This window comes from Sparus aurata, chromosome 18, assembly GCF_900880675.1.
Source record: "Sparus aurata chromosome 18, fSpaAur1.1, whole genome shotgun sequence".
In the NCBI taxonomy this organism is placed as follows: Eukaryota; Metazoa; Chordata; class Actinopteri; order Spariformes; family Sparidae; genus Sparus; species Sparus aurata.
In genome coordinates this window covers 34,109,342-34,135,713 of record NC_044204.1, presented here as the reverse complement: position 1 = coordinate 34,135,713, position 26,372 = coordinate 34,109,342, and the positions used below count along the sequence as shown (strand labels likewise).

At 39.3% G+C, this 26,372-nt stretch overlaps 1 protein-coding gene across 6 annotated transcripts in view; it reads left to right on the top strand.

Moving 5' to 3' along the window:
- lingo2 (leucine rich repeat and Ig domain containing 2) overlaps positions 1-25,720 on the top strand; it is a 217,674-nt gene extending 191,954 nt beyond the window's left edge. For all 6 annotated transcript variants that reach the window (XM_030396896.1, XM_030396895.1, XM_030396899.1 and 3 more), the window contains one exon: positions 22,739-25,720. In XM_030396896.1, the coding sequence (XP_030252756.1) occupies positions 22,751-24,592 (1,842 nt within the window). In that variant the 5' untranslated portion in view covers positions 22,739-22,750 and the 3' untranslated portion in view covers positions 24,593-25,720. The remainder of the gene's footprint in view (positions 1-22,738) is intronic.
- Positions 25,721-26,372: the final 652 nt, after the last annotated feature.

Here is a 26,372-nt window from a genome sequence, read left to right as displayed (position 1 = left end):
CTGTGTTTAAAGTGAAACATAATATAGCTGTCATAATTTATGATACTTAAAGTTGGATTTTGGATTCCTTCCCTTGCTGCCTGAAATAGTTCATGTGTGCCACACTGAGATTGTGTCTGCCTTCAGACAAATGATTATTTTTGACTCTTACACAGATGGGAGTAAAATCCATGTCATCCTATAACATCAGTGCCAGTGCCACCAAACTTTACAGAAACATCATGATGCCAGATGCCCTTGTGGAAAATCAGAGCAGCTTGTGTATTTCTGAGTTGCCTTACTGAGCTGCATCCATCTTACAACAGAACTTTTGTGTATACTGCCCAGCCTATTATCCTATTACTCATCTGCTCCACATGAGCAGATGAGTAATAGGATGCCGCAGCAGGGGAGAATGGTACAGTGAGTGATGAATGCATCTTTTCTACATGAGTCCCCAATTATAACAGGAACCCACATACATTGGAACCTGCAATTCCTGTATTACTATCGTGTGTCAAAATCACACCTATTACCATTTCACTTGCACGCACAGTGTGACAAAGGGAAATAATAAATGACTCTTACCCTGAGCTACAAATCGCAGCTATATGCATTTGGAAACCGAGGCAGAGCTCAGGCACAGAAGCCTTGCACAGACATCTTATGCATGGTTCTTCCGGCGGAGCCATACTGTCGGCATAATCTTCCTCCTGCTAAAATGGTGTGAAAATCGGAGCCATTATTGTTTTCAGCAGTGAGGTGTTCGTGTAATGAGCATACAGTGCTCGTCTGAGAGGTTTCACCAAAGTGCTGAGGCTAAAGGAAAAGAGGAACATGATTCATCTTGTTTGTAAGGCAAGCCTTTATTAGGGGTAAAGTAAGAAGAAGGCCTTGGCTGTAGCTCCTCCACCCAGAGGCTCTGTAATTGCTTTCGGCTGCACCTTGAGAATTTGATGAGTCAAGTCAAGACTACTGTTTGAGTGACTGAGCAAAAATGGAACTCTTGCAGCGAAAGTGAATTATCACAGCATCACTGTGGAAGCACAAAAGTGAGGGCCACGGGGTGTAAGCAAACTTTAACACATTAGACACCAGGGCTCCCTGAATGTGTTCACATACATAATTGCTGTTATGTGCTTTAATGAAACAAAATAAAAATGCCTGCTCTTGCAGTACCTTCATTACTTTTTCTAAGAGCAACACCAATTCTGTGATAACAGTGCTGTGGAAGTATTGCATTAAGTGGTGGGCGATCTGATGATTTGAGAGTGTGATTGGTCTTGAAGGTCGTTTTTAATCTGATTTGCAGGTGAATCGAAGAGATGTCTTTTTGTTTCTGTTTCCTAATTTCACATAATCTCATCCACTAGCAGATCTGTGATACATGAACTGCATAGACGGATAGATTATGTATTTATCCGAAGGGAAGTTTTGAAGAACTAACACATTTAGAACTAACATTCAAGTGATGTTTCAAACCAAATAGTGCTATGTTGTGTTGGCTCTATGAAGACAGTTAGTGAGTAGTTGCGCGATGACGTTTAATGTCCGTGACAAGCTCTGTAGTCTCATTTAGCCACTTGTTAGATAATCTCTTTTAAATACAGGTAATGCTTCAAAATGTATAAGCGGGGTACTTGCAGATGTTTTCTATGTTGTAGAGCAAATCTCTGAAAATCTGAAATCTCTTGAGTTTTCAAAAAAACCCATTGACTTGTACAAAAATGGAAATAATTTCCGGTTTTGGGACTTGCTCCTGCGGCCCTCTGTGGCATTTCTGAATCAACATAACTGTCGTTGGATGGATGTGAAACACAATCGCTGCATCCCTTTGAAATCAGAAGGTTTTGTTGAGGAAATAAAATAGCCTCGGCTGTACCAGATGTCCACTTCTCTGATTGGTCTACAACGGCCGGAGACACCGCCTAATAGGTCCTTTGTACTGACAAGTCATTAGCATTACACTAACACGCCCCCTGCACAAAATGTACTACATCAAAGCGAGTTCCCCCTCATCACTGTATACTACAAACCCTTTATGTTTCCTCTTTGTTATATCTGCAGATGGTTGTCCTATCGCGCACCTCTAACTTTGTGATCACACAAGCTCCCTGATTGTGCCTTGTTGTGCTGTTTTGACTCTCCTCTTTAATTACATCTAATTTCCATAATGCGTCCTCCCTTTCTCCTGCCACGCTGCACTCCACGCCTCTCGAAAAAGTGCTCTCGATATTCTCAAACCTGAAGCATGCTACCAACTTGTAAAAGCAGGCATCTGTATGGGAGGACACAGGCCACTCTTCTGTCTTATTAAAGCAGACGGAGTGCACTGTATCTGTCGAGAGAAGGTTTGAAGTGTTCTTCACACGACCCTTTGGATATCCTGGATCCTATAATGGGGCCCATGGGCTTTGTCATACATGATATATATCAAGTTAATTGTCACACAGAAAAAACGGTGGCCAGTGGCCAAGACGAAACCACACATCATCTTCATATTGCTGGGAAAGGAAGTTGTCCAACTCTGTCTGAAGTGGGAGATAACACTTCCCATCATTTGACCGGTCAGAAGTCTGTCGGGAATAGCAGAGCTCTGTTTTCTGTTTTTGTTTTTGCAGATAAGGTGCCAGAAACTCACAGCAACCCCGATTTTAAATCACAACCATGTACTTATAAATTTACCCTGAAGGATCTTGAATTTTCTTGGCTGAAGCCCCCTAGATATTGCAGCCCATCAGTTACAGTTGCTGTGTCGTCCCATCTTTAGTGCTTTGAATTTGGTACGGTTTGGTCATGATCAGGGGAAGTGATTGTTCTTTTTGAGTTTCACGTCATCAATGAAGCATCTGTGTTAGTATTGAGATGAAATGTAGACACACAGTTGCTATGAGGAAGGTCATAAATTACATCAGGGAAGAGGGAGGATGTGTTTATAGACACATTTAGCGTGACATAAGCAGTAAAGACATGTTTTAAGATGTAACATCAAAGTATACTTGACGTATATAAAAAAAAAAATTAAAAAATCATAATTTCAAGGATGAAAATAATCAATCTCAATTATTTTGTTTAAACAGCACTGAACCTCTCTCTGCTCACTCTTTTGGAGAGATCCTGGCCGTGTGTAGCACATGGGCATTCAGTAATTAATTGTTGGAAGTCCTACCTATTCAGACCATCTGGACTATAATTAGGCCACAGTAGTGCCCTCTAGCTTAGACTCATCATGTTTTCCCCACCGCCAGATTGGAAGCAATAACCTTTCTCCCTGAACCTTTTTCACCATCACGACACAGCGTCCTTAGAAGTAACCCTTAGGGGCACCTTGGAACAAGTAGTGCAATGTAGTGTTGCTTTTGGCATTGGTTTTGTGGCCACTCACAATGAAACCTTAATGAAAAAGGTTGGAAAAGGGTCAGGAAGGAAACTAGATAATATTCAAGGTCATTGCTGCATTCTTAGATATGTGTGATGTGAGTGTCCTGGTGATGAAGCAGCACAGACTGAGAAGGCTCAACCTCCACATTACTGATATAAGACGTGTAATTCAGCTTCAATCTGTGCTTATTTTTGCAACCCAGCTATTGACCAATTTTTACACATCAATTCACACCAAGTCTGAGTTTTTGAAGTGTTGGCCAGTTATGACTCCACTGTGTCAAAGCAATCTTAATCACATTAATAGTGGTCCCTGATTGCATTGGTGACATTTTAACTTCCTCCCCTTAGGTCTGCTTATTAAGGTCATCTGGCCTTGTGCCTCAGTTTCAGTTAAAAAAGAAAACAATTGGTTACCAAACATCTGCTATGAGTGACTCAGATGAAACAGTCTCATCTTTATTATTACATCTGCTGGCATTGTCTCTGTTTTACACCTGTCCATGCCTTGAAGACTGTTTCTGATTGAAAGCTGCTAATTAAAAGGGTTTTTGAACAAACTTGAGTGTGGGGACGCTTTCTTTCATTAACTTTGAAAGTGTATATCTTCAGCACCTCAGTTAGGTGTTGTACCAGGTGGTTTTTTTCTTTATTTATCATCTCTTTTTAAAAACTTTTCACAAAAGCAGTTTGTACTAGATTTTGGCTCACTACTTGCATGTTAATATTGTGTTGCTGCACCAGTAGACTCAATTTTATGTTTCATCTTTATGTTTTCAGAATTGTACTGCGTTACTGCCAGCTGTTTTCTGTCATTCTGTTGTAACTATTGTTGTGATGTATTTGTGGCTTCTGCTAGCATTAGTAAGACCTAAAATTCATTTGGTTGGTGAACTTACTTTCCCGCTTGTGCCTGTTTTTTTCTGTCTCCTGAGGAAACATGTTAGGTACTTCAACTGATGAGGAATTGGGCCGTTACCCAACTTTTACATCTAATCTGTTCAGTGCTTTTTTCACAAATGTAGAAAGAAATAGATGACAATCAGTTAATTATCAGAATAGTTGGTGATTAATTTTCTTTCGATCAACTATGGGATTATTTTGTTAATCATTGCAGTTCAGGCTGCTGAAAAACACGAGACTGATACTAGATTTGTAAATATTTTCTGTAATGTTTTGTAAGAGAGTCGCAGACACAAAGAAAGAGAGAACTTTTCTTCATGTCAGGAACATTTCCCCTCGGCACTTGGCCCTTTAATCACAGAGGAAAGAGATGCCAAAGTCATCACCGTGTTTGGTTAGTGGCATATTCCTGAGCTGTTTGGAGGCTTGCTGAATTTGTTCATAGGTCCATGTCTGAAGTTTCTGGCGAGACAAACTTTCCAAGAGTGAAGAATTTTAGAATATCTTGTGTAAATATGCCTGTTTGTCTCTGTTACTTCTGAATCTGTTTGAGCCTAACGTAATACGAATGAACAGGTGTAAATATAGTGTGAGTGTGTGCAACACTGATATTGTCCGCAGACGTTAGCAGATGGTCTGTGAGGGTTGGCCAGGCAGCGGCTTGACGGTGTGGCAGCCTTTATAAAACAGCTGCCACGGCAGATAAGCTCAGAACTCAGGCTTAATGTCCTTCCTCAGCTGCAGTTTACCTTGAATCAACGTCCTTCAGTATCTAATGCATCTAAGTATTTTACATAAATACATTTAAATCATTTCTTAGCCAGAAACATCACGACCTAAACACAACTGAGGATTTGCGTTAACAAAAAACGTGTAGAAATGGCAGTGATTTAAAGAAGGCAGTGTGGCCAGCAGTTTGCAAGCTGAGCGTCTCACCAAGACTGCAGTGTGGTGAGAGGAGTATAATAAGATTTTCCAAGGGAAGTCCACAGAGCAACTGATTAATCCAAAGATTAATTTAATCTGTTTTCATAATAAAACATTATTAGCCGTTCCCTCCTCTAAGCGTTACCTTTCAGCCCTCTTAAAAGATTATACACTTCCCAATCACTTACCTGCAAGCAGTCAAGAAAGTCATTAAGTTAAGTAGACACTGTCAGTGTTCAGGGTGCTCAAGATGGTGGGAGAATCCGGTGAAGTGCCATGAGAAATGGCCATGTTAATGATTTCTTTGCAAAAGGGTCCGTCTGCAGTGGAGTTTCATTTGGGGCTTATCTTCGGCAAACAGACCCTTGATGAAACCCGCCCTAGGTCTCCAGGTGGAAACAAACTTTTAATGTGAGGAAGTGGTTTTGAGAGGTAAAAAAAAAAGCACAAAGCATCTACTGTATAAATCCAGGTTTGTCGAGGTGTGTTTGCTGAGCAAAATTGTTCAGCAAATTATCTTCACTTCACTGCTGTATGGTTAATGTAAAATGGTTCTTTCTTTACTTTTAGAGACATCGATACTGTTTTTTTTCTGGTCGTAAATTAACATAAAATCAAGAAGGCTATTTCAGGAATAGTTTATTAGTATTGCCAAACCGATCCTGGATCTTTGAGGCCCAAACTGACATTGATTAAGAGTGACATAAACAATCAGTGCTGATCCAAACTTCTTAGATTTTCCTTTTAATTATTATGACTGAAACATGTAGTAAGTAGAAAAAACTACAGAAAATTAACCTCATCGGTGCTCTCTGGTGACGATGCCGTTTCTTAATTACCTCAAACTTTGTTTGCCATTTCTTAGTAGATAATGACGGATGTGTATGTACGTATTTATGGTACACCTCCAATTAATAACTGATTAAGAATGTCGTGTCCCCTTTAAGTTGATTGCTTAATGTGCCTTAAAGTTACTATTTGAACTGGCAACAGAAACGTTTTCTGCTATAACGTGCCATTATTCTGTCATCATCCTGTCCTGTGTTGTTATCTTGATTCTGCCCTCTGTCATCTTAATCGAATGCTTTAAGTGCTCAAAAGGTTTACTTAACTTGTCTAATACTCATGTCTATTCAGCTGTCCAACATGATAAAAAAAACAACTTGTATACAACTTCACTCAGGTACTTTTGAGTAATCAGAATCTTTTCTCTGATCTTTTAAACAATCTTAAATAATATCAAAGACTTGCTTTTACATGCTGAGCATATTCTACCTGTCTGTTGTCCCAGGTCAGTGTGCCACTAAGACATTGATCAATTTGACTTATTGACAATATGAGGCAGAAGTACTCATCAGACATTTCCAGTCACTCTAGCTACCTTCAACATACTGCTTTGGTAGACTGTTAAAATATTAGCTTCCCACACCAGCTTCATTCCTAGTGCTTAAACCAATAACCCAGGGCTATTGTTAGCTAAACTGTGTAGTGAGCTACAGAGTCCCTGGGTGGATCCAAATGCTCTCTCACTGCTCCTCCATTACTAATCAAGCAACTTTGAGAAGACACCGAACAGAATGAAGTGGGGAAAAGGCGGCAGTGAGAGAGAGTGGAGGCCATTTCGGGCTGTTTATTTGATGGACTATATACATAATCACACGAGCTGTAACAATAACTATGAGAAACAGTTAGTTGTTGAGCTCTAAAGGGACTTTGAGTTTTAGTTTTTGTTGCACATAAGTTTGGTCATCTGAAAAGCACTGGCTCATTTTTACTCCCACTGGAATTATACATTTTTATTATGATCAGTTACATCTCAATACAATCACAGATTTCTTTTTACAGATGACTCGCTAAAGTTTTATTGCACAATAACACAAAAACGGCCTCAGATTTAACTTTTAAGTGGGAAACATTACCAAAGATCTAGTCATTCTGGCTGCTATGATAACACAAACTCTGTGAGATCCTCGAGGGGCTGAGTGTGGTTCAGTGATTAGTACTGAGGGTGTTTCCCCTGTCGTGTTCACCAAACACCCAAGGGAGCCAGCGGAGCAGGAAATGTGTTTCAGTTTATATCAACGGCAGCCACCTGAGGAAGATCATTATATTGAGCTCAGATACTTAGAAACAAAAGTAATTTAAAACAGCTGAGATTTTTTTTTTCTTTTACAGTATTGCACTTTCACAAACTTCTTCAATTTGAATGTTTCCAAAGTTTCTTGAGCTGGTAGTGTCTGGTAATCTTATTCCAGTGTTTGTACTGGGGGCCATCTGCAACAGAGACTGCAATTTAATTAAACTTGAACATGTTTGTTTTTTGATTGAATTCTTGCTTCATTGTGTTCCACTTTTTTCACAAGTCAACATTGTTTGAGCAGTGACATTACCGGAGCGCCCACCGGCGACGCAGACACAATGCAGCCTGTGGCTATTGCCTTTGACAAGCAGCTCTGACAGATCAGGATTCAAATTCAAAGATCCATATTTCTCCTGGTTTGCTTTCATTTCACTCCCACCACTTGCTTTCCCCACATTGCTCCAAATGAGAGGTATATGAAGGAAACATGGAGACCACCAACGACTCTCCCCATGAATAATTCAAAATGTGAGATGTGAAAGTATCATGGTCGGATAATTAATCTTACAACTAAATATAGATGAAGGCTGTGTTTTGTTGCTCAGGTTTGGTTCATTACTGTACTGTAGCTTATTTAAATTACTTAATATGTGACATATACACTGCAGAATGTATGTCACTTCTTAAATGCAGCTTGTAGACATTAATTTAAAGATGAATCAAGAGAAAGGCTGTTCTCATTGTTTGGGTGTTATATTAAATTAGAGTTCCATATATGTTGTACAATTCCTCATAGAAAAATGTGTCTTTTGTTTCAGTGCCGCTGATTGAGTTATTATTTCTGGTTCAGGGTCTGTCCTTAATTCAGCTATTGAACATATATGGATTATAGATTATCAATTTTGTTTTCGTATTCTTTTTTTTGCTTTTTACGTTAACACTTAAGATATTTTTTTTATATTTCTTAAAAGATTTTTTCAAAGTAAGAAAAATACATTTGTCATTGCTCATTGTCAGTGAAGACAGAGCACGACAGAACCAGGACAGAACATAAAAACACTTTCCTTCATTTCATCCATCTGAATGTGATGATAAATGCCAGCTGTATCCTTACATAAAGTGCCAGACTATAAAAGGTCATGCTGAGGTTTAATTATATATAAGAACGGAAAAGAAAGTATAACACTGTGCACATCAACCTTCTGATCTGAATATATAATTTTGCAAAGCGAAACCATGTAATTTTGAATATCCTCACACATGCTACACCTTATACTACACTGTCATTTCTTCTGATAAAGAACGACCAATTCGCTATATGTTCCACCATTTTATATCTTGAGCATTAGACCTCTTTATAACTGCTCGTAGGAAACCAAGAACGAATAAGGAAGGGAAATATGATGACACAAAATTTCACAGATATTCGTAATGCGCTGCAAGCTTTAGGAAACCTGTCCCGCAGTGTTTGAAGTGAACACGAGCAGCATGAAGCACCATAAATGCAATATTGACTGAGACGCTCCAGACAAGAATCAGCAGGATGGTCATTTTGGACATTATCTTCGACCTCCCGCTGCATCTTTTATTTTATTTTGCTGCTGTTGTTCTACCACAATTGAATCACGTGATCTGATCAATATCCAATAACTCTTTGTGATCCTTGTATGGACTGTAATCCCACGGGAGAGACATATTGTATAGCTGATTACAGCAAGCTATAAAAAACAGTCACTCAAACGCCTTGCTTTGATTTATCCCTGGACAGTTCATTAACCCTTTGTAAAGTAGCCATAACTGCAGTCAGATTAGCTCAGCTGTGTGAATTCCCACAGGAAGTGATCACACTGTGAGGTCTTGAGGCAACGCTGCCTTTTGTACATGCAGTGTTTAACTTGAATCGGCAGCAATGTTGCATTTAGCCATTGTAAAACAATTGTTGTGTGTATTAAATCTGTATGGAACGCAGTGGTATGCAATGAAGTGCAACCTGCAGCAATAACATAAGCATTAACAACATTAGCACTATCATTTCCAATTGCCTTGTTATTTCACCTGACACTAAATTATGTACTGAACTAGAAACTTCAGATCAGTCAAGTGGAATCAACTCTGAAACCATTTGTTTATTGTCCACGCTTTTCATTCTCCGTACCTGCAGAGGTGGCCGAGCTTTCCATCTTGATATTAGAAACATGTGATCATGAATATATACCATTATACCATATATACCACTGTTTATTGCTGTAAATTGTATATCTAAAGGAAGCAGTTTGGATAATGTCAAGGGGGAATTTACATTTATATACTCTTTTTAGTAAATGGCGCTGCACTGGTCTCTATTTTAAACACAAAACCCAGGTCAAAGTCAAGTCATCTCCATTCATATTTCAACTATGGATGTTAATTCAAGACTCAGTGCTTTATTGCCATATCAACATGATTACATGGAATCTGTCTTGGTGAGCTGAGCAGAACACAAACAAGTGAACCAGTCACTCATAAAATACACAGATAAGCTAAAACCAGATGAATAAAATAAATACATAAATACGTTACTAAAGTATGAACAGAAACGTAACTCAATATCAGTGTGTTTGTAGTAAGTGAACTCTCTCCACCCTCAAACACAAAAGAAACAAACAGACACAGCGTGAGCAAAACTATGTTTATGATTAATGATTAATTGTTAATGAATCACCATTAAGAATTTAGATGATTAAAAATGTACCAGACCACCAGAGAGGTTAAATACAAAAAACAAGCTCTTAAAAAGAAATAGCTGTGAGAAAATGTGTTTAATTAATATGAAACTAATTTGTTATCTTCAAAATACAGAGAGACATTCTACTGAAGCTGATAATATTATGTTTTACAGATCATTAGCTGCAGTATACGTTGGATTTTGTTTAGCCAGCTGTTGATTTGCAACAAACGTGAGCTTCCCTTTTACAATGAAGTCATTTATTTTGTTATTTAGTTTATAATTCAAGTAGTTTGGTGTTTCTGCTCCTTTAACTCTGACTGTAGTCTACTCTGTTTTTGCACTGTCTGCGCTCAAACAGTCGTCGATAGACTGTCGATAGTCAATAGAAAAGATTCCGCCATATATAATCAATTGTTAAGACAGTTGACTACTAAAATTTGCATCTGTAATTTTAACCTTAAAGCAAGAACCTGAGGAAGAAACCTGAGAAGCCTCAGGACGAGCAACAATGAAGAGATCACCCTTCACTGGCATTGTGCACACTATATGATCCTTTGAACCTTTGCTAATGCTTTTTGTTCATTCATCTGATTTGGATGTAGGGTGTGAAATACTACAGTCAGTCAATAAGATCATTACCTTTCCCCTGACCAGTTTAAAGCAAAACAATCATACACAAAATATATCTCTTAGGTCTCAAGATTTTTCCTTCCTTTGTGTTATTTCTAACACGAAGGAAGGTGACTGAGACTATACAAGGGCGAAAAAAATACATGCTGATATTAAGTACTGCACAGGGCTGCATTGTCTTTTCTGAGGAGCTACAAGCTGCAGAATTGAAAGGAGTTTAATGGCATTGAGCTGCGGGGTCGGAGGTCAGATCTGTTGATTGGGTGAAGAGAGAGAAAAGAGGAGGGGGAGAAGGGACGACAAAGAGGGAGACACAGAGGAACAAGCATCACACACTCAGAAAATGATAGCACAAGAGAGTGAGATTCATAACGAGAAGTTGTGAATCCATTTTGAATTAGAGGAAGAGATGGAGAGATGTCTCGCAGATATTTGTACAAGATTTCCTGCCAAATTTACTGAAACACTGTTGGGACATCACGGAGATACATGGGTATGTCAGAGCTGCATGTCTTCCTTTCAGCTAACGTCTGTAATTTACAAAGAAGGAATGTGTCTTTGCATTTGCTTGTTTGTTTTTCGGGGCATATAGTACTTGTTGCCCACTCGTCTCTCAGGGGTGTGCTGAAGGTAGTGTGTGCAGAATGATGTTTAATGCACAAATGACAGCAGTGGTTTCTTTGATATATTCTTAAAGCTTGTGTAAAATGTGGAAATGTCACGCTCTAAATGAATATGGAGTCATTTCTTATCAGTATGAGTGTGAGATGCTTGCAGTGCCTCATTGTACTACTGAAAAGCATCCTCTCAGCACAGCGCTGAGTCTAAGCTGATGCATTTTTGGCAATAGGAAGCATGACGCTTTCATTATGCTGCAGTAATACTGTTTGTTGTTTTCAGAATTCTTGCTAAAGGCATTTATGGAGTCAGCTGCACATGTCCTCCTTTATTATAGCTGATTGTTGGTGTGGATGCTTTGTTTTTTTTAAGCATGCAGCACGCATGGGCTCAGGCTGTACATGCAGTATGTATACTAACGTTTAGATGTAAATATAGGCCAGAATGAAGTGTGGGGGTGGAGGGGTAAAGGGGCTTGCCAAGCACCTTTAACTGCCCCTGTGGTTGAGTCACAGCACTGATGAAACACCCCCTGACTCAGACCTGATGTAGGCTGTCCAGACACAGAGGGGTGGGGGTTGGTGGGGTGCAAGAAGCGAATCCACAAGGGCTCTCAGGAGCCCACACAATGTGTTAACGGCTGCTGCAGATGCATTTTAATCAGTCCACACAATTTATCTCACAAGGCTGTTCAGTTCAAAGCCACAGAAGGAAGAAATTCACTCGAGGTTCTGCTTACCCTTTTAAAAATGCTCTTTAGACGCGAGGCTGAATAAAAGAATACAGTCTAGGTCAGTGAAACTATAAGAGATCAGTGACAAAAAAAATGGGAGAGGGTTGCTGGTTATGCAAGTTTATGATGGAAGTCATTAAGGAAAGAGAAGATTAAAAAGAGGACACAAGAGGAGCTTCTGTCTTCACCTCCCGTCTCTTTTCCTTTCTTTAGCTGCTACTGGCAGCGGTCTACTATGATTCAGGCAGCAGTACTTTAAGACCTGCGGCACTCAGGTTCACGTCTTTCTGTTGGCATGCGTGTACACACACTGTTGGTTGTACCCATGAGCAAGACACAGCATCCCTCGCAGCTTCAGGGGTGCTGTTGTGGGCTAATCTCTCTGTGGGGGCAGCAGGTGGAAAAAGAAAATCCCTCTAGGCTTCACTGACTTCTCACTGCAGCATCGCCTGAGATGTGAAATGAAAAATGTCAAACCTGAATCGCGCTTTGTGTTAGTTGTATTGTATCATCATATATCTTATTCTAGTTAAGTCCCAGTTATTGTTGGGTTGTTATTATAATTCATCAATGACATACCTGCACACATCCATATAAATGTCCACATAATGCTCAAGTGACAGGGATTCTGGTCTCTGATGCCGTTATTGATTTCTCACTCGATACAGATAGAGTAGCCGAGTGAGCTTTATGTTATATTTAGTGTTTGTGTAGTAGCAGATATGTTTCATAGCACATATGCACTATACATTATCGGTCCAAGTGGTGTTCAGGGTTCAGATGGTCAAAGATCTGTTTTCATTTTCTAAAAATATCGCTAGTTAAGATGATGAATGAGTGTGGGGTCCTGCTGTCTTTACTGAAGTGGATTATTTATATGTTCTGGGTATTGAAAACAACACAGGTGTTTATCATCTGCATGTCACGTTACACAAGATAATAAACAGGTGAATGTGTATGATTTATATAGATTATTATAAATTATAACATTTAAGCGTACAGTTGACTTTTTACTGCCCAGCCAATGCTGGATTTTTGAGGCGTATAGTGACACTCAAGATAACGTTTTATTGCCTGATTAATTTTTCCACATGAAGTTTATTATAAGGAAATGACTTTGAGAAGGAGCCTTTTAAATTAAGTGAATCTGAAGCATCATTAGCTTACAAAACGTCCAATTATGATCATGATATTTACCACCACGAGGAGGGTTTTCAGCCTTGTCCCTTCATTGGTTGGTTGGTTTGTCAGCAGGATCACACAAAAACTACCGAACGGATTTCCACTAATCTTGGAAGGAGGATGGGTCTCGGCCCAGAACAGATCTGATTATCTTTCCGTGCTGATCGAGATAAAAAGACGAATCCAGGAATTTATTCTCTGACAGTGTGAGATAGATTTGACATTTTCATTAGTTTCTCAAGGAATAATTCACATATCCTGATAAAGTAAGATTTGATGCGGATCCAAATCAGACCAAGTGGATTTTGATTTTTAATGCCTTATTTTTTTCACATGAATTAGGCTTGATTTAATTAAAGGTGATGACCATGGTGGAGGTATGCACTCTACTGAGTGGTGTTTTAGTTCTCTATAATATCAAAAAACTGCTATTTGATTGGCTTTTTTTTTGTTAACATATACCAAGAGATGCCTCAATACAGGGGAATTCATGTGTTATTTATTGAACTGTGTTTTGACTGGCTGACATATATATATGTATGCCAATAATGATATATCTGCAGGTTGGTTTCATAGTCATGTGTCTCCAGTCAAATCAGATACCTGATGATTTCAGGCAGTTTTGAAAATGAACAATACTACCAAACATTGAATAAGGTAAAAGTCAATACTGAACACTGACTGACTGTCTCTCTTTATTTCTCTCTAGATTGTTTTATCAGATAAAAACAGTGTGAAGCTCCACATCCTTTGGAAAAACCATCTGTAGTATTCTGTGGGCTGTCCAAACCTATTTAGACTATTTGCCCTGTTAATGTGGGATTAAGTATGTGTCCTGAATGTCCTAATCATAACGAAGGAACACAGACTTCTCTCTGCACAGCATTGTGACCTGCTTAAGTGGTGCTAAAAAGCACAATAACATCACCTCAGTATCAATATAAAGGTGCATTAATGTTTATATTTTATAGCTATAATGGGAGAGAGAGTGGGTGTCATTTTAACTTAGAAAAATACACTGCAATAAAACTCTTACTGCATTACACATTAGTCCCTAATGAACTGACAAATTGGTTGATTTTTCTCTCTTTTTTTTCCGCTTGTCACTTTGTAAATGTAATGAAATAACATTGCTCCATTCAACCAGACCTTATTAAGTTCTCTGCTATTGTCACTGTTGTACTTTTATCCCCACACAGTTAATCACACACTTTTGTTACCTTCTTTACAAGCTCCTTCTTGTCTCCAAAGTTCAGAATTTTTTAATAGCTCTTAAACACAGGATTAACAATCGTCTCTGAGAGGCTTTTTCTTGTGGGGTGTTTCTAGATCGGACTGTGTGATGCGGCCATTTTGACTCCTTCCCAAACCAAGGGTTATCACGCATAGAAGAGAGCAACTGACTCAATCTACCAAGTTTATCTCTAATTAACACGGATTAATTGAGCTTTGACTTCGCTCTGCAAGCCAAGCAGAAGGGCAATTTGTGCATGGAAGCCTATTATTGCCTCGAGGCGGTTGATCCTCGCTGTTAAGGGCTCGAGGTCCAAAAACCCTCGGTAACATGACCATGATCATGTTGCTGTTGCAGTGTGTGTGTGTGTGTGTGTGTGTGTGTGTGTGTGTGTGTTAATGAATTACACAGTTTGCTACACTGAATCTAGTTTATTTAAATGGTTGAAAATTGAACAATTACCAACAGTTTTAGCATTTTGCTTTCATCTGTGTGAAGAACAATCAAGGTTGCTGCCGCTGCTATTGTTCTTTTTCTTATTCTGCTCCCTCAGCCAATAGAAATACTGCTTCGCTCTCCTGTTAATTATTTGTGTTGGAAAAAATTTAATCGTACGCAGGTCACGTTCCAAGCAGGCATTGTGTTGCATGACAAGTCAGATCGACAGAGGTTTATTAAAGAAGTACAGTGTCATTTTGCATGTTGGCAGGCTCACCTTAAAGCCTCGCTGCCCTTTACAAAGATCCTTTCAATAATGGATAAGGCGAAGAGCATCGCAGTCTCTTCCCACTCATTATGATCCCATTTGATTACTCGTCTCTGCTCTTTGGAAAAGGTGGGTTAATTGCGCACTCTGACTGTGAACTAACCTGCAAGTTAATAACATCTTTCCTTCGGGGTAGCATCATTATAAGATATAAGCCTCATTAAAATAAAATGATGATTTAATAACTTTCCCTTAAAATGACCCTTATGAGCATGTACGGTTATTTTGTAGTTATCTGGGAAATTAAGACATCAAACACGGCACTGCTGCATGTCTTGTGCTGTCCTCTGCAAAACAAGAATTAACCTTCTCTTGACCACTGAAACCTTCAGTGAACCCTCCCTTTGTCAATTGAGAATAACAGTTTTTGTACATAGTTTGATATAACAGTGATATTTAGGAATATTATATGTATGCAGGTTTTTCTTTCCTTTTTTGGCGCTTTCTGAAAGAGTCGCCTTTTCCGTCCCCGTTATAACCACTTACATTATGATGAGATGGACCCAGTGACGTGAGGGCAGCCATGTCAGATGCTAATGTACAAGAGAGCTGGCTGTATAACTGCAGCACCCAGTATGTAGCACATTCTCTCCCTGCATGATTACACATAATGCTGCTTTCATTATTGCTTTATTCCTCACACAGCCGCGTTCCTCTGCGGCTTTGCTCAAACTCGGAGAGTTAATTTTCCTCCTTTTTCCTGCCTTTTCAAAGTGGCTCTTTCTCCAGAGCAGCCGTCTAAGTCAAAATATCAAAATTTGACGCTTTGATTATGCTTTTTAAGGGGCGTTGATAATTGCCGGGTAAAGAAAGCAACTGTCTCCCACCATCCGCCATAAACGCAGGGAGGCTTTTCTGTGTGAAGAGGAATCACATTATGTGCAATGATCAGTGCCTGGGGGCCACATCAAACATAGTCTGAAAAACCTTTCCAGAGGAGATAGAGGCAGGCCAATTTCACAAGTGGCTTTTTATTGGTTGATTGCACAGAGGCCAAGTTGTTATCTAAATCCGCAAACTACTTGGGCAAAATAAGAAGTGCCTTGTGAGCTTTCAGGGTGTGCAAACGCGCCCCTCTGATGAAAGCCAAAGCAAAATGTTTACAACCAATAGTTTGCCAGGATTATGGATTAAGAGAGTAAGTGTGAACAGAATGTAGAGGTTACAAAATCGACCAGTGACAAACATTCATTGCTGGTGCGTAAAAAACGCATTATGTCAACTTTGATTTTTGTGTTTTTCACTTGAACTGACGGCTTGTATATTCTTTTGACGGATGAACAGGTTTCAGGCCCCTACAGCTCGCATTCAGATTCAAATGTATTTTCAGACTACAGATAGGTTACATAGAGTTTAACCAGGTTTTTTTTTTTAAATTAGGTCAGAATTTAAACTCTGTTGCCAAGATTCTGCCGCAGTCTAACAAGCCGACCTCCTGTACAGTAAGGTTTACCATTGAGGGACTTAATTTATCATTTAGCTTAATTGTCCATATTGGAGCTGTTGGGCTAATTAGTTGATAAATAATTTGAAATCAAACGCGGATAGTGGGAGTCCACTCTGCCCATCGGGGGGGGGAGATACTGATGAGCAAACTGACCCGTGATTACTTGATTCAATTTGCTCCAATTAAAATAAAATTAAGTGCCATGTTTCTGTGGAGTTCCTGGCTACTGTATCTCAGAGGAGCGGCGGTATTCTGTATGTGCCGTATCTAAAATCACCATGTCTGTGTATTGCTGCAGGACATGAACTGAAACTTGAGATCTTTGTTGTCAATGTTTCCCATGAAAGAGAATAAATGAATAAATAAATGTCAAGCTTTCCTTTTGAAATCACCGCATATTGTTTATTAAACACATTTCATGTCCCGGCGGCAGGACTTTTCAGCATAAGGTCATTATTCTGGTCTGCGTTGTCACAATGTTGTGACACAAAATGTCTCAAAGTCGTCTCAAAGAATGAGCAACAGAATTCAAACACTAAATATTCATCTCTCATCTTTTTTTTGGTTTCTTTGTTTAGATGTTGTTTTTGTAAGAACAGGGTTTTTTAACAATGTAAGAATTGTTTTCTCACATTTAGTAAAAAAGAGTCATAACCACGATCATCTTTTTAAATGAAATATTACTGACCAGACTTTCAAACTTTAAAACAGCTCTACACTACATCAACAGTCATCTCAGTGCTTTTTCAGCCATAACTTAGTTAAAATACTTCACTTCTCACAGTTCACTTTGGATAAATTGTGAATAGTTCACCATTTAGTTTTCATCCTTTAGATGGACAGGTATCTGTTAGCGGCATTAGCGGCTTTCTTGTGAAAGCGAACGGTAAAGCTCCGACCTCGTTACTGGATGTGGGATTTAAATTCTGTGTCCAGCTACATCATCCATCACAAAGGCCTTTCTTCATTTTAGCAGCCAGCTAGGCTAACTGTCAGGCTACTCTCGCTAGTTAAGAACACCTACCTGATTATATAATGATCATAAATGTTTAAATCACTGTATACGATGCAAGTAGAGAATTATCACCATCTGTGCCTGATTATGTTTCTAGTAGTGAAAACTACAACACAGTCGATACAACCATCCAGCTATGATTTAAAGCTATTTGAAGATATTTAAAAATACTAAGCTTTGATTAATATATTGTGTCTGATGTGGTTTTTCCACTAAAACATTCAATTTCCTTGTTAACAATTTCTCTAAAATTGTATCCACTTCCCCTCTTCAATAGATGAATGTGAAAACAGCCTTCAAGTGTTAAAGTCTGCGTGTAAAACTGTCTTCAAAGTGAAGCTCAAACATTCAAGTTAAGTAACAATAACCACAGCACATGTTTAATCAAGACGTGGAACTACATAATGCATATCAATTAGTTGAGGTTCACACACAGGAAGTGAAAATCTGTGAACAAAATAAAAGAGTATGGGTGAGAAAGAGATCGAGCTTCAGCTGCAACCCGGGGGGAAGATATCAGTCGCCTGCCGGGGGAGCGATCGCAATCTGTTTACAGTAGCTCCACTCTCACCTCTGGATTCCTGCCTGATAAATCCTTTCGCACTGTGAGCTGATATGGATGTTAAGTCTGGAGTTCAGAGGTCAGAGTTCTTTTAGTCTGACAAGAGATGTAGCAAATATAATTGCATTTCTCTTGAATATGTATCAGAGTGGTTTGCTAGATGAGGTATTATAATCCTGGACCAAATCAATGCGGGAGAGACATGTCAGTGGAATCATGACTAGCAGCGCATGCATGGCTGTGTTTTGCCACTCTAGTAAAGACAGACGTCATCCCTACTCATCCTCTTACTAGTTCGCCACGGGCTGTGTTGAAAAGTAAAGCGGGGCATCATGGGATGTAAGAGCTCTGCATGTTTTCATGCGATTCATGTGGAGATTAGTTTGTGACGGTAATAGAAAACTGAAATGAGCTAAGACAAATACGTCTCATACACTTGTCATAGCGGAGGAGTAAATCATTACTTAACAATCTGGAGTGTTGCATAAGTTTGAAACTCACATGGAGCCACTTGTGTACGTATGCCAGGGATGATGGCATTGCCCAAGCGACCTCAGCACCCCTGCGAAATGGCTGTTCACTGATTTATGCTGAGTCAGACACCATTAGCTGTTATCCTCCCCCTCTCAGGATCCAACCCTGCACTAATGTGGGTCAGGGGCCACATTATAGAAACACCTTCACCATACAGTCTTATCTCATAGTGTGCGCCGCAGGATTTCAGTAACAGCACTGTTACTGAATGGCACCGGAAGATAAGATGAAAGTTGTCGTGAAGATGTTAAGAAGAAAACATTAACTCTCAGATCAAAACTTTTGTTATTAATAGTATTCCAGGAGTTATTTTTGACAAAGTTCAGATATTTTTGCATTTGACTGTGTAAAACTATTATTGAGTTTTGTGAAGGAATTTTCATTTAATTTCATGGCTACAATATATTTTCGGTCACCTGAGATCACTTTGGCTGTTCTTGCTTTGTCCATGTGACAGATGAACATCAATATAAAATGTTTAATCTAGAGAAAAGCCACTGATGGTTTAGGGAGGAGATATATTCTCACCACCAACATACTCTCACCTCAAAGTCAGATCGTCCGCATCGTGCCAGTTATCCATATTAACCAAAAAATGTACACTGAAAATAATGTTCTCCCTCGAGGCATAAAGCCAAAATAAATTCAGGCAAATAGATATTTTTTTCTACGCCTGCTGAATTTTATAGGTCACAAAATGTACCATCCTGTATTTTGTCTTTTCTTTTGATGAGAACATCAGCAAACACTCAGCTCACTCAGTCACTGAGCACATACTTAGGATTTTATTTGCAGATGTTGCCCCAGGGCTTCTGCCTAATTCTGTGCAGCATTTGCTCCTGCACAGGACACTTCACAGGTGCTACTGATGATGCATTTGCATTATGGTTCTCTCAATGAGCAGCGTCCAGGTGAGAGGGTTACATCACAGGCTCTCTCTTACTCTGATTACACACTGTTCCGAAGACATCCAGTGATTATACTGATTAGATACCCTCTTAGTAAACCATCAAATCATATGGTGCCGCAATTCATGTGGCCAGTGTGTGTCCATAAAGTGGCAATTTTGTTGGAAGAGAAGAACACAAGGAGGCAAGAAAATCTCCTGTCTAGAGATCTGTATGTGTTGCAGTCAACTATATGTAATGTTAAATTGAACACTGAGATTAACAAATGTAATTTACTGACTTAATTTACTGACTACTGTATTAAATACTGGGATTGGATATTATTTTTATGCCAATTCACTGCCACAGGAGCTAACTGCCCAGATACTAGTTTAAGAAATTAGACATCCAAAAAGAAGTCAAAGTTATCAACACAATTTGTGGAAATAACAGTTTTAATGTTACGTGAAAGACAGCCATGTTTTCTGTAGTCTATGAGGTTAGCATGCTAACCAGCTAGCACCAGCCTGTCCTGTCTCACAAACCACTTTGTAACTTAAAGCGGTAATCTGAGCTTGGGGCTAACTCCCTTTCACTCGTCTTTCATTTTACATCTTCCGCAGAGTCACCTGTTCCGGTCACAGCCGTTGTAAATCGCCTCTGTACTGTATTACTTGTTTGGCATCTGTACACTGTGGAGCCTGTGTTCCGTCCCGGTCCAGTCAATGTTTACTGCCCACTCTACACGCTCTGGTTCCGGCACCTATCCTTGTGTTGCTCCCTGCTATCATTCCCCACTGGTCCTAGTGGTGTTAACCACACAGACATTCGCCTGGTACTTTCAGAGACAGCGAGCTAACTTGGCTAAGTAGCTAACCGCAGCTACAGTTAGCAGCACTTCACGTTTACTCTGGTGATATGTTGTACCCTATTTGTTTGGAGTTTTGTGTTTGTTGGACGTAAAAACAGTACCAAGATGTTTTTCTTTCAAAATGTTATGCAGCAATTTATGAAACATAACAAAACAATAACAATTTATACATGTTTCCCACATTGGTTCAAAAAATGGAAGACAGCAATAACTACAGCAATAACCAAGGTGTTTTGTAAGGGCAAATTAAGTTTACTCATGTTAGCATGAATATTGAGCATAATACGTAGGGGTAATGTTTTTAATGTGGGGAGTAAGGTTATAGCTTTACATTTCAAAGAAACTATTAGAAAGCTGTTGAACGCTTGAACAGGCCAATGCACATTTGGCAATGTTTTTCAACTCAGCAGCAGTGGAGAGCCAGCCATATGGCTCCCACTAACCGTGGCAATAAAGCTTTATAGCAAACTGGAGGCAAGGGAAAGTAAAGACACAACACAAAGATAAATATCTAAATAAATATTTATTAATTTCTAATTAAAAAATGAATAAATAAAATAGGCAACTAACAAACATGACAGCTTTGAGAATCAGAACTTCACCATCTTTATTCTATATAACAAAAATATAATATAAATATATGTCATGCTGCATTTTGGTTTATATGAAAATAAAAAAAAACATGTTTCAAATTGGTCATTGTTAAGGATGAAAACAATGACACGCCGTGTCTTTGGTGCACGTTGTTGCACTTGATGTTGAGTGTGAAGATTTTGATTGTGTCACTCTGAGCCGACACATGAGCTTCAGATCTTCCTTATTTTGACCATTTGACGTGATTTCTAAGGTTTACATAATGTTTCTCCTTAGATCGGTATGTCATCATATTATCTTTGCACCATAATCTGTTAGCATATTAAGAGCCTGGGGAGAAATTCAGATTGTTCCACCCATCGTTTAAATTTAGCACAGCCCATGACACACCAAATGAGGCAGGAATGGTTTGCAGTCTTTGCAACCTGTCACCCAGTCTGTTTGTGGCAATCCAGGTCATATATCTGCTTATCTGCACGTGCTCATGTGTTATGTATGAGTAGGTGCTTATATGATATATATGAGTAGGTCCATGAACATCAAAAAAAAAAAAAAAAACGGCATAACAAGTAAGTAACAGATGGACTAGGTTATGTTTTAATGTAAATTTATGGCAGTGGCTACATGAAAAGATAAATACTTGAGTCACATGTACTCAAATGTCAGATTTTTCTCATCTAATGTATGTATGTACACAAAAGGCAGAAATATATAATAATATATACTGCACTATAATGAACACACAAATGATCAGGTGTATCGTCACACTGTAATGTAGCAGTACTGCATAATAACATGACAATTATTGAGTGGATGATGAAATTAATTGAGTGTAAAACAGTATAACAGCTGAGTAAAATTTTTCACGTTCTGTCATTTTTTAATTACTACTTACTATATACACATTTGGGTTTTTGAGGGGTTTGCGATCTTTGTCCTAATGTTTGTAACCGCATAATATTCATTCAACGCTCAGTGATTCTGGTTATACAGATGCATTTCGCTCATCCTGCTCACATGTTTGGGGTTATTTCTTTCAGGAGTTAAGCTGTTTTGTGATTTTGTTTAATTTTTGTTTTCTTGATTTTGTGTATTTTCTAAATGATCAGATAACATGTTTTGCCAGAACATACAAAGTCATCCTCAGCTGTCTTTCTTACTTTGATTTGCAGTAAATGTTACAGTGAAAGAAAAGTTTTTTTGTGATATTGTTAAAACACATAAAGTGGGGTGAAACAATGGGCTTCAAAAGCAGCACTTTTTATTTATTCGACGGTTAATTTCATTTCAGTGGGAATCAAATTAACTGTCAACGCTCACCAGGGAAGCACTTTAACCAGCACTGTTGTGCCTTGATCAGTATCCTGAGGATGAAAGAAAAACAAAGGCGGCAGACAGATTAAAATGATGGTGGAAAAGAGGAGAGAAATAATTACTTAAATTCAAAATATTTGGAGCCTTTTTTTAGATAAATAAGTAGATGGGAAAAGGGTTGCAAGAATAAAACATTTGTGTGTAGCGAAGTCAAGACAAATATTACAGCAGAAAGTGCACCTGAGGCTACTTTACTCAGAACCATTTTGTATAATAAAGTTATTCTACAGGAATACAACTACAACATGTTGTATCCTGAGTGACTAACTGGCCTTTTTCTCTCTCTCTTTGTTCTCTCCTTCTCTTTCTTGCAGAACCGTGACAGAATGATCGACTGTATGAGCAAAGTCATGCTGCACACGGTCGTCTCATGCTGGCAACCATTCCTGGGACTGGCCCTTGTGGCTGTCTTTGTGGGCTCTACCCTAGGATGTCCCTCGCGCTGCGAGTGTTCGGCGCAGAGCAAGGCAGTTGTCTGTCACCGCAAGCGCATGCCCACCATCCCGGACGGCGTCCCAACAGAGACCCGGATCCTGGACCTGAGTAAGAACAAGCTGACAATGATCAACCCTGATGACTTTATCAACTTTCCTGGGCTTGAAGAACTTGACCTTAGTGGAAATATCATCAGTTATGTTGAACCTGGAGCTTTCAACGCCCTGTTTAACATGCACTCGCTCAGTCTCAAGAGCAATCGTATCAAACTCATACCTCTGGGCGTCTTTGCAGGCTTAGCAAACCTTACCCGGCTGGATATAAGTGACAACAAGATCGTCATCCTCCTGGATTACATGTTCCAGGACCTGCACAATCTAAAGTTTTTGGAAGTGGGTGACAATGATCTGGTTTACATTTCTCACCGTGCATTCAGTGGACTCTTAAGCCTGGAGATTCTAACCTTGGAAAGGTGCAACCTAACAGTTGTACCCACTGAGGCCCTCTCCCACCTGCACAACCTTGTCAGCCTCCATCTACGATACCTCAGCATCAGCACTTTGCATCCTTACTCTTTCAAAAAGCTGTTTCGGCTGCGGAATTTAGAAATTGATAATTGGCCCTCACTAGACCACGTGCCAGCCAATACCCTGCATGGCCTCAACCTGACCACTCTGTTCATAACCAGCACCAACCTGTCCTCCTTCCCTTACCAAGCCTTGAAGCATCTGCCCTACCTGACACACCTCAACCTGTCCTACAACCGCATCAGGCACATTGAAGGAGGGATGCTGATGGAACTGGTTCGGCTTCAGGAGCTCCATCTGGTCGGAGCTCAGCTAACCGCCATTGAACCGTATGCCTTCCAGGGCCTGCGGGGGCTAAAAGTCCTCAATGTTTCTCACAACCGACTGGATACACTTGAGAAGGGTGTTTTTCAGTCTCCTGAGGCTCTGGAGGTTCTTCTGATTGACAACAATCCCCTAGTGTGCGACTGCCGTCTCATGTGGATCCTTCAGAAAAGGCATTCCATTTTCTTTGGGGAATCGCAGCCAGAGTGCAGCACACCTGAAGGTATTCGTGGCAGGCCTTTTAAGGAGTTTAAGGAGACTCTCCTGTCTTATTACGTGACATGTACCAAGCCAAAAATCCGTGAGAATAAAACTCAGACGATCACTGTGGATGAAGGCCAGCAGGCGATGTTGCGCTGCAGTGCTGAGGGGACACCAAGGCCCTCCGTGTCCTGGACGTCCCCACGTAGAAAAATATATACAAGTAGGAGCCATGGTAGAGTTACCGTCCACAATAATGGCACACTGGAGATCAAGTCAGCAGAGGTACAAGACAGCGGAGTGTACCTTTGCCATGCCTCTAACACTGCTGGGAATGACACCCTGATGACCTCATTGGCGGTGAAAAGTCTGGGATCGCTGTACGCCAACAGGACCCAGTACTACACAGATCCCAGCAATACCACTGCCAATGGGACAGCCGGCGTGACCCTCGGTTTAGACCTAAAGACTATTTTAGTGTCAACGGCAATGGGTTGTTTCACGTTCTTGGGAGTGGTCTTGTTTTGTTTCCTGCTCCTTTTCGTTTGGAGCAGAGGAAAAGGAAAACATAAAAACAACATAGATGTTGAGTATGTGCCTCGGTCAAAGTCTAACGGCACTAACGTTGACTCGGCAGAGGGACAAGCTGGACCTCGTCGTTTTAACATGAAAATGATGTGACATTCTTCATAAGTCCAAGATTCTGGATTGTGGAAATGCACTGCACAATGTATTTTTTTGAGAATTGGACTACTGAACTTCCCACTACTGCAGGGAGAATAGTAGTAAAAACATTTGGGGCGTCATACCAAGATAAGCAGCACCGTAAAACAGTGGATTTTAACATAATGCTTGGATACTGTGTTTAAAATACCGAGTCGTAATGGGACAGCCGAAGAACAAGTTCTTCAACGTGGACGAGAAGTGAAAACTGTTGCCGCCAAGGGGACCTAAAAGGAATATGTGTCATTTATCAGCTTTTTGAAATTTATATGCCCAAAAAAGAGGACTTCAGTTTTGGGTTGGATCTAAAGACTGAGCTGAACCATGTACAGTACAAATTTGTATCTAAGCTATTAACCTACTTTGTTTAGTCTTGCGCCATGCTTATTCACAGAACAAGTCAATGAAACAGACCATGATTTCCTATGTTCAATACTTTGCATATGTGTACCTAATGCTTCATTATGTACATGTATGTACATATTCATTCAAAAGAACTACTCATAGCAATATTCATGGGATGCATTAGCCAAAATTGATATACCCCACATGTTCAACAAGAACATTCTTCAGACTTTTGAAGTTTCCATGGATTCAGGAAGGGCTTCTAAGGGTGATTATACGTCCCTGCTCCCCCAATTGACTCCTAGATATTAATAAATATATATTATTTATCAATAAAAAATGAAGAAAAAAGACTTTATTTATAAAAAAAAAAGAATGCCGAGCATTTGACAAAAATCAGTCCTCAAATGATGTTCAGGATCTATCATAACACTTCGATTATCAGAAAGTTGACCCAGTACTGGTCGGAGAACCGACATGAACCACCTTTTTGTCCTATTTTGTCTCTTTTTATTACTTTAACTGTACCTTTGCTGGTTGGCAAATTACATGTGTCAATTTTACTACAGTGACATTTGCATAATTTTCCCCAGTAGGAAATTTGGACTTTGTTGTGGTAGTTCCTCATTTTGTTGTTGAATCATTTAGATTGTGAAAACTTCAAAGTAAAAGTAAAAAAAATGTATGTGAAATAAATGAAGATGTATTTGTACCGATGAGTCTGACTAAATGGCTAAAAAAACTAATGAAATCTTCTTCTCTTCAGCCTTACTGATGGACGTCACAGTCTTCTCTCTGTAAATAACATTATCCTGTTACATTGCAGCAGAATAAAAACACTCACATCTGTGGAAACATATCCACCATGTGCCACAGCACGAGTTTAAAAATATGCAACCTATGTTATAACTTACATATACCAAACTTCAATGGCAATATAATAAACAACACAAACATGGGACAATATTATTTGGACATTCCCATAATGTACAGGACGTATATTAAATAACCAATCATTTACTGTTGTACGGTACAACTGTACTGAAATTACACCATGTACGAACATGTTAATTCGTTTCCCTTCACTTCCCTCGAATGCAGTACAGAAGGCCTAGTTGCCTCAGTGAAGCTACGAATATAATTTCTCTGAAGAGGAAATGAACAGTCAATTGTTTGTTTGTTTTGAAAATGTATTTAGTTGTGACCTCTTACAAACTCTTCCAGCTACAACATACATTCTGTATTGATATAAGTTGTTGAATGACTACAACCATATTTTAGTGTTTTACTCATATTTATACAACTGTTTTCTCCTTAAATGTATCAAAAATGACTGTAAATGAATGACGCTTACATTACATTGAGAATGTTTCCAATTCAGTTTCTTATACAG